The following is a 16,903-nucleotide window of genomic DNA, read 5'->3' on the forward strand; positions in this document are numbered from 1 at the left end:
AAATCCAGAAGATTTTCTTTAAATCAAATTGATTTTCTTCAAGTTACTGATTTTTTTTTTCTCCATATCTATTCATTCCCCCCAAATTAACAAAGTGCTTAGTTCTTGGACAGAGGAATTAAAAATAAATTTAAATGCTCACATCTAAACAAATGATCTCTTTAAAAAGCATTTAGATTGAGAGAATGAAAAGAGTGAGGCATCTAATGCTGGGGGAGAGGAAAAGCTAGACCCTTATCGTCCCCTCCACCCACACACCCAGGTGATTCAGGGATCTAGTTCAAATCCTCACCACAGAGCTTACTAAAATTGACAAATGTTAAATATTCAGCTTCACAAACTCTGTAAAAATGAGTTGTTGTGACCTACAAAAAAAAGGTATATACATATTTTACATAATACAATATCTTAATGGGTCATATTTACAAAAATTATTCACAGAAACACTGCAAACTTCTGATTCAGAAGGCAGTACCTGGCCTTAAGAGTTTCAGAAGTTTATCTTCAAAAAGCATTATTGCTCTACCATATAGGCAAAGGGTGACACCAGTACTTTAAAAATAATAATAATAATCATAGTTCTTGTCCAACAGATTAGTGTAGACAAAAACCAGGAATGTGGTTCACCATTGCTCAAGACCTCAAGAATATTGCATTTATCCATTACTTATTTACTTAAAGTGCACTCAGCTGCACGTTAGCATACAAAAAACTGCCACCGATGCAATTAAATACTGTCATCTCATTTTCCCTTCTTCAAAGCTACTGGACATCAATAACAAGCCCTGGAAGTGAAGTCATCACAGGACCTTAGAGCCCAATGAAAAGGTTCATAAGGAGAAGGCCTAGGACAATAAAAACTAGGGACAGAGCAACTCAATCAGCAAAGGACAAAAACTCAGAAACACCAAATCCACTGCATAAAGAGCAGCGTAGAATTACTATATGGAACAAAACACTTGAAGGCTGGGACTATGCTCTCTGTCCAATATTATAACTAGAGACAGAGATGTTCTGATCTCTCCAGACCACCGACATTTAGCTGAAAGACTTTGGCTAGCAAGGCAGAAGGAAGTAACATAGGAGAATATTGTGATCACATTCCTAGGAGGCAGAATGTCAAAAATACTCTGTTTTGAACACCATGATATACCAAAGTACAGGAGGAAAACAACAACAAAAAAAGATACTGCGCTTGAGCTTAAGATTTAGTCCTGCTCAAATGACATAACTTGAAATATCCCTGATGGAGATCAAAGCTGGTCCTCACTCCACAAGTGGATGCCTGGACAATGATTCTTTACCTCCCAATAATCCTACAGCAGTAGCATTTGTACAGTGATTTCCTTAGTGGTCCAGATATGGCGATGTCAGCAATATTTCTGTTATCAACCAGAAGAAAACATTAGTAAAACATGTGCTCAACAGAACAAAAACAAAATGACCGCCACAAAAACAAACACTGTCTACACACAGGATGTGACATGTAGCTGTGGCTGACCAGTTCAGACATCGTAAGAGCCCACATTACCAAAAATATTTAATGGGCCAGGGCCTTCAAACCTTTTTTTTTTCCCCCCTTTTAGGGAGGGTAGCACTGGGAATTGAACTTGGGGCCTTCATACCCTCAGCCTTTTTTATATTAAGACAACATCTTACTAAACTGCTAAATTGCCAAAGCTGGAATTCAGCCTCCCACAGTGCTGGAATTACAGGCATGTGAGCCAAATGCCATATTTTAAAATTATATATCCAAGTTGAAATCTATCTATACCTTCAGAATACAGGTGAGGCTTTAGAGGTTTAGAGTCTCTTCACATATGAAATCAATCCCCATACCTGATCAGGACCCATGGGCATCCCCGACATGGGCATGGAGTTCATGTTCATCTGTCCCAAGTGACCGCTGCTGCCATTCATGTGCACCATACTATAGGCTGCAGGATTCCCCTGGTGAGCAAACTGCTGCTGGGGGAAGGAGCTGTAAACAAAGTGTGATACTACTTTGAGTCGTTTCAAAAGTTGGCACCCAAAGAGTCTAACACAATTTGTCAACCTGCCCCCCTGTAAATTAAGCAAGGCCTTCCATTTTTCACAGCTAGTTGTACTCAATACCCTAAAAGGTATGTGCATGGTACACAGGATCCTCAAAAGAAACAAGCCAAATAACATTTTCGGACATGAACCTGGGCCTTCTGATTTCTCCATCAAATCAAGTATGAATTAAAAATGCAAAAAATTTAATTTCCTGAGTTTCTGGCACTAGGATGTGAATTGTGTTTAGACTCATTATTGTTTACCTGTTTCTGGCCATGTTTCCTGATGGCCAGCCCTTCATTTCTGAGGACTGATACAGGGGTGCAGTCTGTGGGTGCTGCATCATGGGGTTCTGGGGTGGACCCATCCTTGATGACATCACTGCATTAGGAGGACTGGGCACTCGACCAAAGGCTGGATCTGGCTGTTGTCCCATTCCTTAAAAAGAATGATGTTGAAATGCTACTCAGTTCTTTTTTTAGAAATAAGATGTGAAGCGCTACAAGAAGCTGTCTCCAAGTTATTCCTGCTTCTCACCGTGACAGCTAGGGTCACAGACTTACTACCTAGTGAAAGGCACACATCTAGATTGGGGGAAGGACAGCTGCTTCAAAAGCTTTTCTGTATAAAAGGGAATCCGTAACATTCTACTCATACCACTCTGTCCATCCCTCTTTCAAGGGCAGAGAAGCTATCATCCCCCAGAAAGCAGAGCTGCATCCGGATATGTAAGGTCCCCACATAAACATACCTACCCTACCTACTATGTTTCTAGAACCTTGTAAAGGTTGAGCTGCTACATTATCATCATTAATGCTAAGTTCAAGTCACCACAAAAAGGAACTTAAAGGCCCAAGATAGCACATCCTTCTCACAGACTTAAATATTGAAAAGATTAAAGTTCTGCTATACTGGGACATGTAAAAAAATCACAGGAGAATTTTGTAGTATTCCTCCCCAAAAGAAGAGGTAGAGAGCTGAAAAAACAAGACCTGAAAAAAAAAACCGCAAAAGAATATACGTGCCTCAATTACCTATAGCAAACATTTTGGTTCTCCATTATTTTAAAATAATTTTACTTTTCTTGTGAAGTAATAGTATTTGTTTTCCATGAACAACAGACCTGGCTAAGTCCTCAGAAATGTTACTTTGGGGATGGGACATTTACCATAATTTGGTGGGTATGGAAACTGCTGTGGTGGAGCCTGTGGCATTGCAGGCCCTGCCAAAACGCCATCCATACTGGGAGAAGCAGTCACATTTGGAGGTGGGCTGAAGGCCTGGCTTTGCTGCTGCGGCTGCGGGCGGTGGCTGCTGCTGCTGCTGCTGCTGCTGCTGCTGTTGCTGTTGCTGCTGATGCTGCTGCTGCTGCTGCTGCTGCTGCTGCTGCTGCTGCTGCATCATCATCGCCACCCTCTGTTGTCGAAAGTGATGACTTAACAGCTCTCTGCTACGCTGGGCAACCATCTGGGCATTAAGAAAACCCTGCTAATACCCAAAAAGAACACAATTACAAATAGCAAAAGCCAACCAGTTTCATACATATAGTGCCCCCATAATGCATTGGTATCAAAGAGAGAAAAGTATCTAGTGTCTGTCTTTAAAATTAAATGAAAAAGAAAATAATTCATCATAATTAAAAACTTTCTGAGCCTGGCACACTGGCACATACCTGTTGTTCAACACTCAGAAGAAGCTGAGACAAGCTCTCTTGAGAGCTCAGAAATTTGAGGCCTGCCAGGGCAGAATTAAAAAACCTTATCTTTTTAGAGAGGCCAGGTATGGTGGCATATACCTAATCGCAGCACTCTGGGAGACTGAGGCAAGAGGAGCCTGAGTCCAAGCACAGGCTTGGCAACTTAATCATTCAGCAAGACCCAATCTCAAAATGAAAAAGTAATCAAAAACACCTGGGGATGTAGCTTAGCACAGAGGCCCTGGGTACAATCCCTAGTTTCAGAAAGGCAGGGACAGGGAGGAGGACATGAAGGGAGAAGGGAGGGAAGGAAAAGGAGTAACAGGAAGGAACCCACTGACCAAAAGAAAAAAAGACAAGAAATAAAGGATGGGGGCTGGGGATTTAGCTCAGTGGTTCGGTGGCCTGCCTTGCAAGCACAAGGACCCGAGTTCAATCCCCGGTACCAAAAGAAAAAAGAAAAAAATAAATAAAGGATGGGGTTCTATTCAGATAAGCAGAGACCTCAGAGGTCTTGTAGTCTTTCAACTTTCCAAAAGGAGAGGTAGAAGACCAAAAGAAAGTTAAGGTGGTAACATGGTAAGACTAAAGGGCCAGGTGTGATGGCTCACACCTGTAATCTGAGCAGTCTGTCAAGCTGAGGTGGGAGGATCACAAGTTCAAATCAACCTCGGTAGTTTAGAGAGAACCTGTTCCAAAATAAAAACTTTAAAAACAAAAAAGGAAAAACTGGGATGTAGATCTGTGTTAAGAACCTTGGTTCAATATCCAGTACCACCAAAAGAAATAAAAAGGTCTCCACCTACCTCACAAAAAGGTCCTGAGTTTGATCCCCAGTACAAAAAACAAAACAAAACTCCAAACAAAGGGTAAAACTGTAAAATGACACTGATTCAGGCTCTATGAACTAACTAAGCAAAGATCAACTCTCTAAAAAGTAAAATGTTTTTATATGTTATTTGGGAGCCATCTTACCCAGTTTTAAAGATTTCCCCAGTACAAAAAACAAAACAAAACTCCAAACAAAGGGTAAAACTGTAAAATGACACTGATTCAGGCTCTATGAACTAACTAAGCAAAGATCAACTCTCTAAAAAAGTAAAATGTTTTACTATGTACTTGGGAGGCATCTTAGCTCAGTTTATACAGGATGATGATTAACACGAAAGTATCAGTAAGTACTTCCATGTAGGCCTAAGATAGTGAAACTGGATTATCAATAATATTTATAATTACAGTAGATAGAGGACTGTCATGTTGTCAACTGCCTCCTGAACACTGAACTAGATTGGTGTGGGGTGGGGTGGGGTTGCTGGAGACTGAATCCAGGGCCTTCACACAGTGCACTATATCCCAGCCCTGTCTACAATGCCTACTTGGCTGCTAGAGGAGAGAAAACTAGAAGAAATAGAGTATCTGGGCTAAAGGTGTAGGGGAAATGGGAAGGGTAGGGTAAAGGAAATAAGGGAAAAGAAAAAATATGAGAAAAGGAATAAATGGAAACAAAGACTCTGTAAATAGGGGAGGGGAGAGGGGGTAAAGGGAGGGCAGGAACAAGGGGAAGAAATGAGAATCGAGATCTGTCATGCAAAGGTAACAAGATCCCAATGATGAATGTAACTGTACTGTATACTTTTAAAGTATCAATAAACTCAGTAAGATTAAAAGAAAAAGTATCTCTTACGCAGTAAGTGTGTGGTTCCATAATCTAGGCACAAAGACATTTACAGAATTATTATTTTTAATTCCTAAAATGTTAAGTGATAGTTTGTCTCACAACACATCAAATGATTACAATGGGAAGTAAGGTAAAACAACACTCAACTGGTGGTTTTAATGAACCTCTCCTCTTATTACTCCCATCACCATCAAGAGAAACAAAATTCAACCTGTACATGGAACAGTTTCACAAGAAATTTCACAAGAAATTCAAAATTACTTTATTCTGTTCAGCATACAATGACTGAGAGCTAGCCACAAACCCAGCCCTGTCTGGAGTGTGGCAGTGAAGGCAAAGGCTCCTCCTCACCTGGGAGCTCACCTGGGGCTGCACCATAGGACTCATCACTGCAGCAGCACCAGCAGTGGGGTTCTCCATCTTCATTTCAAGTGCCTGCCGGCTCTGATTCAAGAACTGAGGAGAAACAAGTTTGTTAGGATGGAAGGGGAACATGTCAACATGCCCTAAACCAAGTAAGGTCACGATGGTATCTCCAAACCCATTAACCTGGTAAGTCCCATCTAAACTGAGCTGGTACATTTTAACAATGCAAAAACCATTAATTTAAACAAACAAAAAAAGTAATTGCTGAAATAAACTTGCCCAGTAATGCAAAGCTTTCATTTGGTACTGGGAGAAAAATAACACACGTCAAGAGTTTAAAAAACTGTATTTACAGGAACTTGAAGGATTTATACAGTCGGGTTTTCCCTGTGATTATTCAGGAAGTTGCAGAAACTGCTTTAATGTTATCAGAGTAACTGTGAATAAATTACCTCCTGGTACTTTTTCCTAAGTGACTTTTAGTGGGAAGAAATGATGAAAACTACAGTAATACCAGGAACAAAGCTTTCCCAAGCACCTAAGCTGACTACTAGGAATATTCAGGCACTGCAGAATCACTGGCTCATTGGATTCTAAACTCAGTCACTCACCTACTTCATGGGTTAGTACCATCACTTAGCAGACTTAAGACATAAACCATAGAAATAATATTTTACAACATTAACTAGAGATTAAGGACACAACAGGGGAAAAAGTAAGCTATAAGAATATTAAAAGAGCTCTAATTTTATAAAACACCTAAAAACTACTGACATCAAGAAGGCTTAAATACTTGGTTATAGTATCAACTACTTAAATATTGAAGTCCTCAAAAAACACTGTTTCCCTAAAAGAGCAATTATTTTTGACATTGTTACTTTTTAACCTGTACAATGAAATATTCATGTATGAAGGTAACTAATCATTTCTTCTTAAGGAGCCATCTGTACAAATACAATCTTACACATCAGTGAAAACAAAAGGAATTTATTTAGCTGGCAAGGGAAGGAGAATCAGTGGTAAAAGCTCTAAGGAACACAGCCTGAAAACGAAATAATGTGAAGCAAAAGGGAAAATCATTTAGGTTGCAGCCAGACATCATGGGCTGATTACCTGTTGGCCCTGCAGTCTCTGTTGAAGCTGCATTCTAAGTTGCTTTGGGGTGTTTGTTCTAGGTCTCATAATGTTGGCCCTAGGATGCATTCCTTGGAGAGGAAAATTGCCTTGCTGGCTCATCTGATTCATCATGGAGTTAAAAGACGGCGACTGTCCCTGGAGATTAAAGCCTCCCTGCAGTGGAGGCCCCTGTGTTGGGTATGTCTGCCCATACAAGGCTGCCTTCTGATCCATCAATACTGCTGCTTCTTGGCCTTGGAAAGAATCCTGTTTTGGCTCCAAAGCTTGTCCCTTAAACATCAAACAAATAAGTAATGAAGTACATCTGCAAAAGCAACCATAAACAAGTGTTCTACAGGAGGAGAAAAATAAAGGCAATGTGAATATAGGATGGTCCATAAAGCCAAAAGCAAAACCAAGTTTATTATCTGAAGTCCTATGAGTAATAAGTGCCTCTGCTCAGAACTGTGCCTTAGCACCTAGCAAAGAATCCCACAGAGACGGAAATTCCAAATATTTTCTGATTCTTCTACAAATGTATTACATACACGGAGGGAAACAATCTGTTCCAGACAAGATTTCTTTACTAATAAAAAGGGACCTCCCTAGTCAAGTCTTGTGTTTTGTTTCGTTTTGTTTTGGTGCTGAGGATTGAACTCAGGATCTTGCATTTGTAAGGCAGGTGTGGCACCACTGAGCTAAATCCCCAGCCCCCAAGTATTTTTTAAAAATCCATTAAAAAGACCATTAATAAATTATTCTGTAATTTGTATAACATTTTTCAGTGTAGCAAGAGGGGTAACTACCTACAGATGAATTTTTTAAAAAAATGTTCACATACTGACCAAGCCAGTAGTTTAAAAAACAAAAAAAAACAACCTCAAAGTGGTCCCCCTACATACTTTATTGGAGGAACCATTCATTGAAAAGTTCTTATTAAATGTTATGTGCCAGAAATCGTTTCTATACACACTGAAAATATATATATACAAAGTAGTATCCAACAGGTCACAGAAGAAATAAAAATAAATATTCTAAAGGAGGAAAGCACCTGCCATGCTAAATTAGAAGAGAATGCACTGCACGCAGAGGACTACATGCACCTTCATCTTCTCATGGTTGTGTGATGAGACACATGCAGTCAGTGATCTTGACAAGACTCCTCTCAAAGTACAGTTCACCCCACTGTGCCCTGTAACACCACCCACATTCATCTCCCACCTCTGGACCTTCCTCAGATAAATGCTACTACCATCCAGGCGCTTTTCTCTTCATACCTGTTATACTGAGTGCTCTCTTGCCAGTGATGATATCAAATTTGGTCTCCAGCCCAAACTTAATTTTGTTTATATAAATGCATAATTAACATCTTATCTAGATTATTTCAGGCATCTGAAATTTAACAGGTAGAACACCAAAGCCATGCCACAGCCCTTCTCCCTTAAACAAACTTTTCCTGTGCCAGGGATTTAGCCCAGTGGTGCTGCCACCTGCCTTGCAAGCACAAGGAGCAAGCACAAGGACCTGAGTTCGATCCCCGGTACCAAAAACAAAACAAAAACTGTTTTCCTTAACTATTCCCTATGCCATAATACCCTGCATAACCATTCACCACACTAGAGCTCAAAGATAGCAATTTTAATCTTCAGTCTTCTTTCCAAGTGCATGCACAAATACAAATTCACATACACAGCCCACGAAATCCTCTTTTACCCTAACATATTGTGTTGGTCCCTTCTTTACATCTCAATACAAGATTCTTGTAGTATAATAACTGGCATGTGTGCTTCTACTTTGTCATACCAACTCCTTTCCCAAAGAGACATCATAGATATCTTGTAATAAAGCTACTCATAATTTGTTAAATAGAGCAGATCCACCAACGCAGTTCTTTCCCTTGCTAACTCTTGCTAAAAATGATAGAAATGAAGGTGGGGATGGGGGAGTTGAGACAGGGTCTCACTATGTAGTCCAGGCAGGCCTTGGGGTGACTCCCCCCACCTCAGCCTCCCCAGTTCTGGGATTACAGTATGTGCTACCATGCCTGACAGCAGTAAAGAATTGAAAAGATTGTATTTACCAACAGAACAATAATAAGGAAGATTTAAAAAATCACTATTTTGATAGGTATTTGCAAGACAGAAAGTAAATGGAGTAGAAATCAACTCAACAGAGCAGAGAAACTCAGACCTGTGTGTCTGTGGATGAAAAATATATTTGAAAGATGAGGAATGTAGCCCACAGAATGGACAGACGTGCTTGGCATAGTGCCAGAACTGGGAGGAGTCTGATTACAGAGCAGGTGGCCAACTACCTCCCTGCTGACATCCTCAAAATATCCATATCTTCCACCTAAACCCCACAGGACTGCATTCAGGACTGTAGGCACAGCAGAGGGCAGGAGGCAGAGGCTGAAAACAGGAAATTTTACATATTTATAAATTTGAATAAAACTATACTTTGTAATTTTATATCCTATAGTATGAAACCATCCCCAGTTCAGCTCCCATATGTAATCAGGTAAAAGAAAATTTCCAGACAAGAAATGGAGGTCTCTTTGCCAGAAAAAACAGACCCGACAGGAAGAAGTGGCAGAGAATAATTCTATTTGTTGAAATTTGGGGAGTCCTAAAACAAAGAGAAGGCCAATTCCATACCTAATCATTCTAAAGAATTAGAAGTAACTAATTCTGCTCACATTTGGAAAGCTTCAAATCAGCTGGTTTATTTACACAGGTTCTCACTAAATGGCCAAGGCTATACTCAAATGCATGGTCCTTGGGCCTTGGTTTACCAAATGCTGGGATTAGAAGGGTGTGCCACCACATCCGGCTCAAATCGCTTTGGGGGGGCAGAAATCAAACTCCGGTCCTTGCGTCAAACTGCCTTTTTAATGTATTGTTCTTAAATCTCATAAGACAGTGACTACCAGATAGGTATTTGATAAAAGCTTCTAACATGAAAGGACTCAACTCAAAGACAAGACAGAGAGGAAAGAAAAAAATACACACACACACACACACACACACACATACACACACGTGTACAAAATCACTTTAATATCAAATATGTCAACAAAAACCTCAGAAAGGTTAGAAATAACCCAGGCATGGTAGCACACACCTATAATCCCAACATGGGACAAGGGGCGGAGGGGAAGAATTGAGACAGGAGAACTAAATTGAGCCTGGGCAACTTAGCCAGACCCTGTCTCAAAATAAATATTTAAAAAGAGGCTAGGGACACAACTCAATGCAAATGTGCTCAATTCAATCCCCAATAATGACGGGGAAAGAAAAGAAAAGATGACCTTATTTTTAAAATTATAAAAGAAAATGACCCAGGCCTAAAGCAGTAACTATATACCTAGTACACAACAGAATGACCCATATCAAGATACAGCCGCATAAAATTTCAAAAGAAAACTCCTTGTTGCCAAAGAGGAAAAAGTAAAAGAACACATGTAAAAAAACAGGGATCAGACCAGATAGAGCAAGACTCAATGGCAATACTGGAAGAAAATTGGACCTTCAAGATAACTTTCAAAATTTTAGGAAATTCTTTTCAACCTAGAATCTAATACATAGCCAGATATGCAAGACAACGGAATAAAGGTATTTTCAGACAAACAAGACCCAAAATATTGTATCTCATGTAGCAAGGACAGAAGTTAGAACCTGTGTTTCGGCAAAAGAAAGGAGTAAAACAAAAATGAAAATGACTTGAGGGCCAAAGATTTAACTCAGTGGCACCACACCTGCCTTGCAAGTACAAGGTCCCGAGTTTGATCCTGATACAAAAAAAAAAAACGATCATGGGCTGAGTGGCTTATTTAGCCAGGTGTGGTGGCGCATGCCTGTAATCCCAACAGGCAAAGAGGCTGAGGCAGAAGGTTCACCCCAAGTTTGAGGCCAGGGGGAACTACAAAGTGAGTCCCTCTCTCAACATACCAAAAAAAAAGAAAGAAAAGAACTTGAAATTTAGGAAATTAGGATTCAGTACAGGAGAATAGTGACATTTACTATGTCTGCCTCGGAAAGAGTAAAAAAAGAGGGCACTGTAAGAGGGAAGGAAGGATTATTAAATGTCTGAAAATGGCCGGGCGTGGTGGCGCAGGCCTGTAATCCCAGCACTCGGGAGGACTGCTGTGAGTTCAAGACCAGCCTGGGTTACACAGTGAATTCTAGGTCAGTCTCAACTACATAGTGAGACCCTGTCTCAAAAAACCAAAAAGTCTGAAAATGATAAAAACAGCTGAGAATTATTAAATAAAAATTTAAATTTTATAACTTTAATTGTATGATGTTCTACACATTATCAATACAGATATATTTAATATAAAGACATGCTATGCTTGGCTCAGCAGTAAGTCAAATTATAAATACTGGCTACTCAACAAAAGATATTAAACTGAAATATATATATGCATGAGTATGTAATGGGGGGAATATGTACAGCCACCAATTTCTTATCTAACATTTCAAAACTCAAATAGCTATTAAAATCTAACATGTTTTTTACTAGAAGCAAATATATTTAATAGTAAAACAGACTGGGGATATAGCTTAGTGGTATTGCACATGCCTAGCACCTAAGAGGCCCTGGATTCAGTACCTAGCACCACATTAAAAAAAAATTTTAAACACACACACACACACACACACACACACACACAAAGAGCCCAGAACTCTCGGGAAGCAGAAGCAGGAACACTGCTGTGTTTGAGGCCAGCCTGAACTACATAGCAAAGTCCTGCCTCAAAGAGCTATCCTGACCACTCAAGACCTCATTATTCTTCACCTCATCATTCTGAATTTGAAAACATAAACCTTTCAAAAGTAAGTAACAAAGTTAAAATCAAGCTCATCAAAAACTAAGGCAAGCTATTTATAATATTTGCTGTCCATATCTCAAGGAAACAACGTACCACCAGGCATAGTGATGCATGCCTATAAATCCAGTGCATGGGATACTGAAGCAGGAGGACTGCTGTGAGTTTGAGGCCAACCTGGATTGCACAGTGAGTTCAAAGCCAGCATGGATAACATAGCAAGACTCCCATGTTAAAAAAACAAAAATGGGGGGGGGGCATTGTACCACACACACAGCTAGCACAGGAAAAAAATTAAAATTCAAAATGACTGTTTCTCTTGTATGTGAATTGTTACTGCACCACCATAAAGTCAAAAAACTAAAAGCTGAATCATCATAAGCAAGGGGCCATCTGCATAAAACAATCTTGCAAATCAACAATATAAAAAACTCCATCAAGGGCCAGGGATTTAGCTTAATGATGCTGCACCTGCCTTGCGACCATAAGGTCCTGCGTTTGATCCCTGGTAAAGCAAAACAAAACACCTCATCAGAAACTGTAATAGCACATAAAATAAATATATGATATTCAATCTTACAAAGCAAAAAAAAAAAAAAAAAAAATCATAGGAAGACTCTTTTTCCTTTCACACTAACAAAGATTTTTAAAAGGAATCACACCCAGTAGTCCTTGTTTATCCATACTGTGGGTCCCTCATATCCATAAGCCACACCAACATGGCACTGGGGAGGACTTGCACGAGGAGCCACTATCTTGCTGTAGCAGAGAGCAGCTGCGATAAGCATGCAAGGTAACAACATGAAGATAAGGAGCAAAACCTATAACATATGAACCCTCTCTAACCCACTAATACTCCCATTACATTTTATAAGGAAGAAGCAGCAGCAGAAGACACACGAGTAAGTCAAACAACAGTTTATAACAGAATTGTTCTAAATTTTCACCAGCAGTGGACTGGTTAATATCATTCCATATAATAGATACTATTTGGCCATTAAAATTAATAATGTATATATCAAACAAAAAGATGACTGGGGCCAGGGATTTAGCTCAATGGTGCAGCCACCCGCCTCGCAAGATGCAAGGTCCTGAGCTTGATCCTTAGTACCAAAGAAAACAAAAATGACTAACAATTACTTTCAAAAGCAAAAGTAGTTATAAAGTGCTTTAAAAGTCTCTCATTTTTATAACATGCGCACACACACACACACACACACATTATGTACACTATATAAACATATACAGATGTACCTTTTTTACCTTTAGTACTGGGTTTGAACCCAAGGCCTTTGCAGTGAACTATATTCCCAGCCCTTTGTTTTTGTTTTTCCTTTTATTTTGAGACAGTGTCTCACTAAGTTGCCCAGGCTCAGCTAGAACTTGGGGTCCTCCTGCCTCAGCCTTCCACAGCGCTGGGATTACAAGTGTATACCACCATACCTAGCAATGTGTACCTTTTTTAAATCAAAAGGCATAATAAGCCAACAAGTAATTAATGATTACCCCTGTGTGTCACTATTAGAAAATTTAAAACTCTAATAATTTTTTTGTTGCAATTCTAAGGATTTTATATAATAACCACTAATTTATATCATCAGAACAAAGACAGCAATTCCCAGTTTAACATTTTGAAAAGGCAATTAAAGGTTCTTGGTCTCTGTCTACCTCTCACACACCGGAACAAGTTAAACATACTCTTTGGTGCCAGAGACCTATCACTGGTATGCCTGAAGGTGAAAATCAGGACTGCCTAAAGTTTCCCCATTTACCCTTTTAAAAGTTCTGTGGCACTGTCTGCAACATTGTTGTGTAATTTCTTACCTGTACATCTCCCGCAACAAAGACTAAGAACCTTCTGGTCTTGTCTGCTTATTTTCAAATGCACAGAACTATGAAATGCCCCCAATATGTACCCTTTAAATAATAATAGCTACTACAAAATGCATCTGTTGCAAAATGAATTTGTGAATGGCATATTTCCATAAGGCTGGATATGTAGATACAAAATGATGATGATGGTGGGACATTCAGAGTTACTGTTGTGATGTGTCTGACTTAACCTGAGAAACTTAGCAGGCTACCTCCTAGGAGGACACAGTGATTAGCTAGGCAGGGAAGAAAAGTAGTTATAGGAACGGAAGGCAAGTGGAGGGAATGGAGGGGAAGTAAAAAGAAAATTAAGATGTGTTCTGTGCATATACCAGCTCTTCACAGTGAATGTAATCATTATGTATTATGAACATGTACTAATAAAAATAATTTAAAATTTTTAAAGTTATAAAAATGATAACCAGTTAAAAGTAAAGTAGCACTTAAAAAATGTAGTAGCAGCATTTTAAAAACCTGTAGTGCAGGGCTGGGGATTTAGCTCAGTGGTTCTGCTGCCTGCCTTGCAAGCACAAGGTCCCAAGTTCAATCCCCAGTACCAAAAAATAAATAAAGAAATAATCATTTAAAAACCTGTAGTGTTACTGAATGATTTCTAGTTTCCTAGAATGTGACAAATTCATAAAATACCAGGTTGTTGGGAGTAAAATCACAATCAGAAAGCTCTTTTTCTAAATTTACCACTAATCATAAATAACAAACACAAGGAGTAGGAAAGCTGCACAAGCACCCTGTGCCTGGCCTCATAAAAGTGCACACATGCACACACGTGCTCACAGACACACATTCTTCCTAGTTCCATGTTGGTGGAACTTACCCGATTCACAAGTTCCGGTATGCCCAAAGCTCGGTCAATTTCTTCCAGTCCTGTTGCATCCGTGTTGCTCAAGAGTGTGTGCAGCTGGTCCAACAGAGCTCTTTCATCACTCTGGCCTTCCAGGTTAGAAGGTGGCCCAAGGAGATCATCCAGAGAATTCCTAAGAATTGGTCTAGAAAGAGACTTACAATCAGTTTTGGGTTTTTGTTTTTTTTTTTTTTTTTGGTGCCAGGAATGGAACTCGGGATCTTGTACTTGCCAGACAGACAGAGCACCGCTGAGCTATGGCCCCAGCCCTATAATCAGTTATGGCAGCTGGGCAGGGACTGTAACTCAGTGGCTATAAGTGCTTACCTAGCACTAACTAAATTGAGTAGTTTAATGCCTATAACACAAAAAATTTCTCTTTTTAAAAATAGGCCCAGGGATTTAGCTCAGTGGGGCCGCCGCCTGCCTCACAAGCACAAGGTCCCAAGTTCAATCCCCCATACCAAAAAAAAAAAGATAAGCAGAAGGGCTAGAGATGTACCTTAGTGGCACAGTGTTTACCTATTGTGCAAGAGGCCCCTGGTTGAATTCCCATACTGCGGGCACGCGTGCACACACACACACACACACACACACAAACTGGGTAAAGCTGCATACACCTATAGTCCCTACAATCCCAGCTACTTGAGAAGCTAAGGCAGGAGGCCAAGGTCAATGAGTTCAAGGCCACTCTGGGAGCCTTAGCAAGACCCTTTCTCAAAATAAAAGGGGTTTGATATTCAGAAACACACACACAGATAAAAATATTGACCATGCCAGGCATGATGGCATACTCCTATAATCCCAACAACTCAGGCAGGAGGCAGAGGCAAGAAAATCAACGCAAGTTTGAGGCCGGCCTAGGCTACAAAGCGAGTTCAAGGCTAGTCTGAACTACATGGTGAGACCCTGTCTCAAAAAGCAAAACAAAAAAAGTGTGTGTGTGTGTGTGTGTATTGTCCATGATTATTATATTAATTTATAATACATACTAACTCACATACTACAAGTAAAATAATAAACCAGGTAGTAAAGAACAGTGAATGGCACTAATATACATTTAGGACGCACAATGTGAAAATTTCACCAGGCTATCTTACACCAACGTACGAAGTTTACACCCTCAACTCCACCACCAAAATGTAATTGCCAAGTCCTAAGTGAGGGACACCAGATGTTGAGGGAAAGTGGGGAAGACAGTGCTATTTTCAAGAAAGAACAGAGGTGTAGTAGTTCTGATACTTAAAAAGCATGGAAATAGTAAAGGAACGAAACAGAGGATAGAAATGTTGAACTACCAATGATTTGCAGTCTGGAAAACTGACAAAATTACATTTTGTTATACTTGTCCCATAAAGTTTGTATTAACAAGTACAATACAAACTTTACACACAGCAAGGTGTCATAGTTCTCTAACACAAGGAACAGCACAAAGCAAAATATTTTTCCTGCCTGGAAAAAGTTCTGATTAAAAAAAAAAAAAAAAAAAAAGTTCTGTGAACTGGGCATGATAGCACATGCCCATAATCCCATTATTTGGGAAGCTGAGGCAGGAGGATCACCCCAAATTTGAGGCCGGCCTACACAGTGAGCAAGGTCAGCCTATACTATGAATCAAGATACTGTCTCAACACCCCCTCAAATAATTCTGTGAATCTGGGTGTGGTCTGTGCACCTATAATCCCAACTCTTTGGGAGGCAAGGCAGGAGGATTATAAATTCAAAGTGAGGCTGGGCACTTGGAACTTGTCTCAAAATAAAGTTTTAAAAAAGAGGTAAGAATGCAGCTTTGATTCCCTGGGTTCAGTCCCCAGTACTGGAGGGGAAAAATGTGTATCTACGAACATGAAACTTTGTCCTCCACTAGGTAAAGAAACATTCAAACTCATTAAACTCAGTTACATCAACACTACCCAATCAATTCATTTTTTTCCTCTGCTTAATTTACTGCAAAATTGGAGTCAGAGGTGACACGGTGGCTTCTTGCATGTACAGAAGTTACTAAACTAAAGGAAAATAAAACATAAGCCATGTGTGGTGGAACATGCCTGTAATTCCAGCATTCAGGATCACAAGTTCAAGGCCAGTCCAGGCTACATATATTGAGATCCTGCCTCAACCAAAAAGTAAAATGCAGATGTAATCCACAGTCTTTCTTTTACAAAGAAATAGGTGAAATAGTTCACTTTTACCACCATTATGGAAATACTTTGTGTTTTTTTTATTAATTTATTTATTTTGGGGTAGGGGGGAGGAATACTTTAAATAACTTTAGGAAACAACTATCCAAACGGGATGTGGTGGCAAACACCTATATTCCCAGCACTTGGAAGGCTGAGGCAGGAAAATCACAAGTTTGAGGCCAGCCTGGCCTACATGTATACTGAATTCAATATTCAGCCTTAATTATACAGCAAGATCCCCTCTCAAAAAAAAAAAAAAAAA

The 16,903-nt window shown here is 39.7% G+C and overlaps 1 protein-coding gene across 1 annotated transcript in view; it reads right to left on the reverse strand.

Moving 5' to 3' along the window:
- The window catches only part of Ncoa3 (nuclear receptor coactivator 3), a 120,111-nt gene continuing 103,208 nt past the window's right edge, over positions 1-16,903 (reverse strand). The window contains 8 exon segments of the mRNA XM_010626279.3: positions 1-1,382; positions 1,840-1,981; positions 2,301-2,475; positions 3,206-3,332; positions 3,334-3,522; positions 5,763-5,867; positions 6,891-7,184; positions 14,432-14,603. Coding sequence (XP_010624581.2) covers positions 1,371-1,382; positions 1,840-1,981; positions 2,301-2,475; positions 3,206-3,332; positions 3,334-3,522; positions 5,763-5,867; positions 6,891-7,184; positions 14,432-14,603 — 1,216 coding nt within the window. The 3' untranslated portion in view covers positions 1-1,370.

This window comes from Fukomys damarensis, unplaced genomic scaffold, assembly GCF_012274545.1.
Source record: "Fukomys damarensis isolate Sample0158 unplaced genomic scaffold, DMR_v1.0_HiC HiC_scaffold_22, whole genome shotgun sequence".
Lineage (NCBI taxonomy): Eukaryota > Metazoa > Chordata > Mammalia > Rodentia > Bathyergidae > Fukomys > Fukomys damarensis.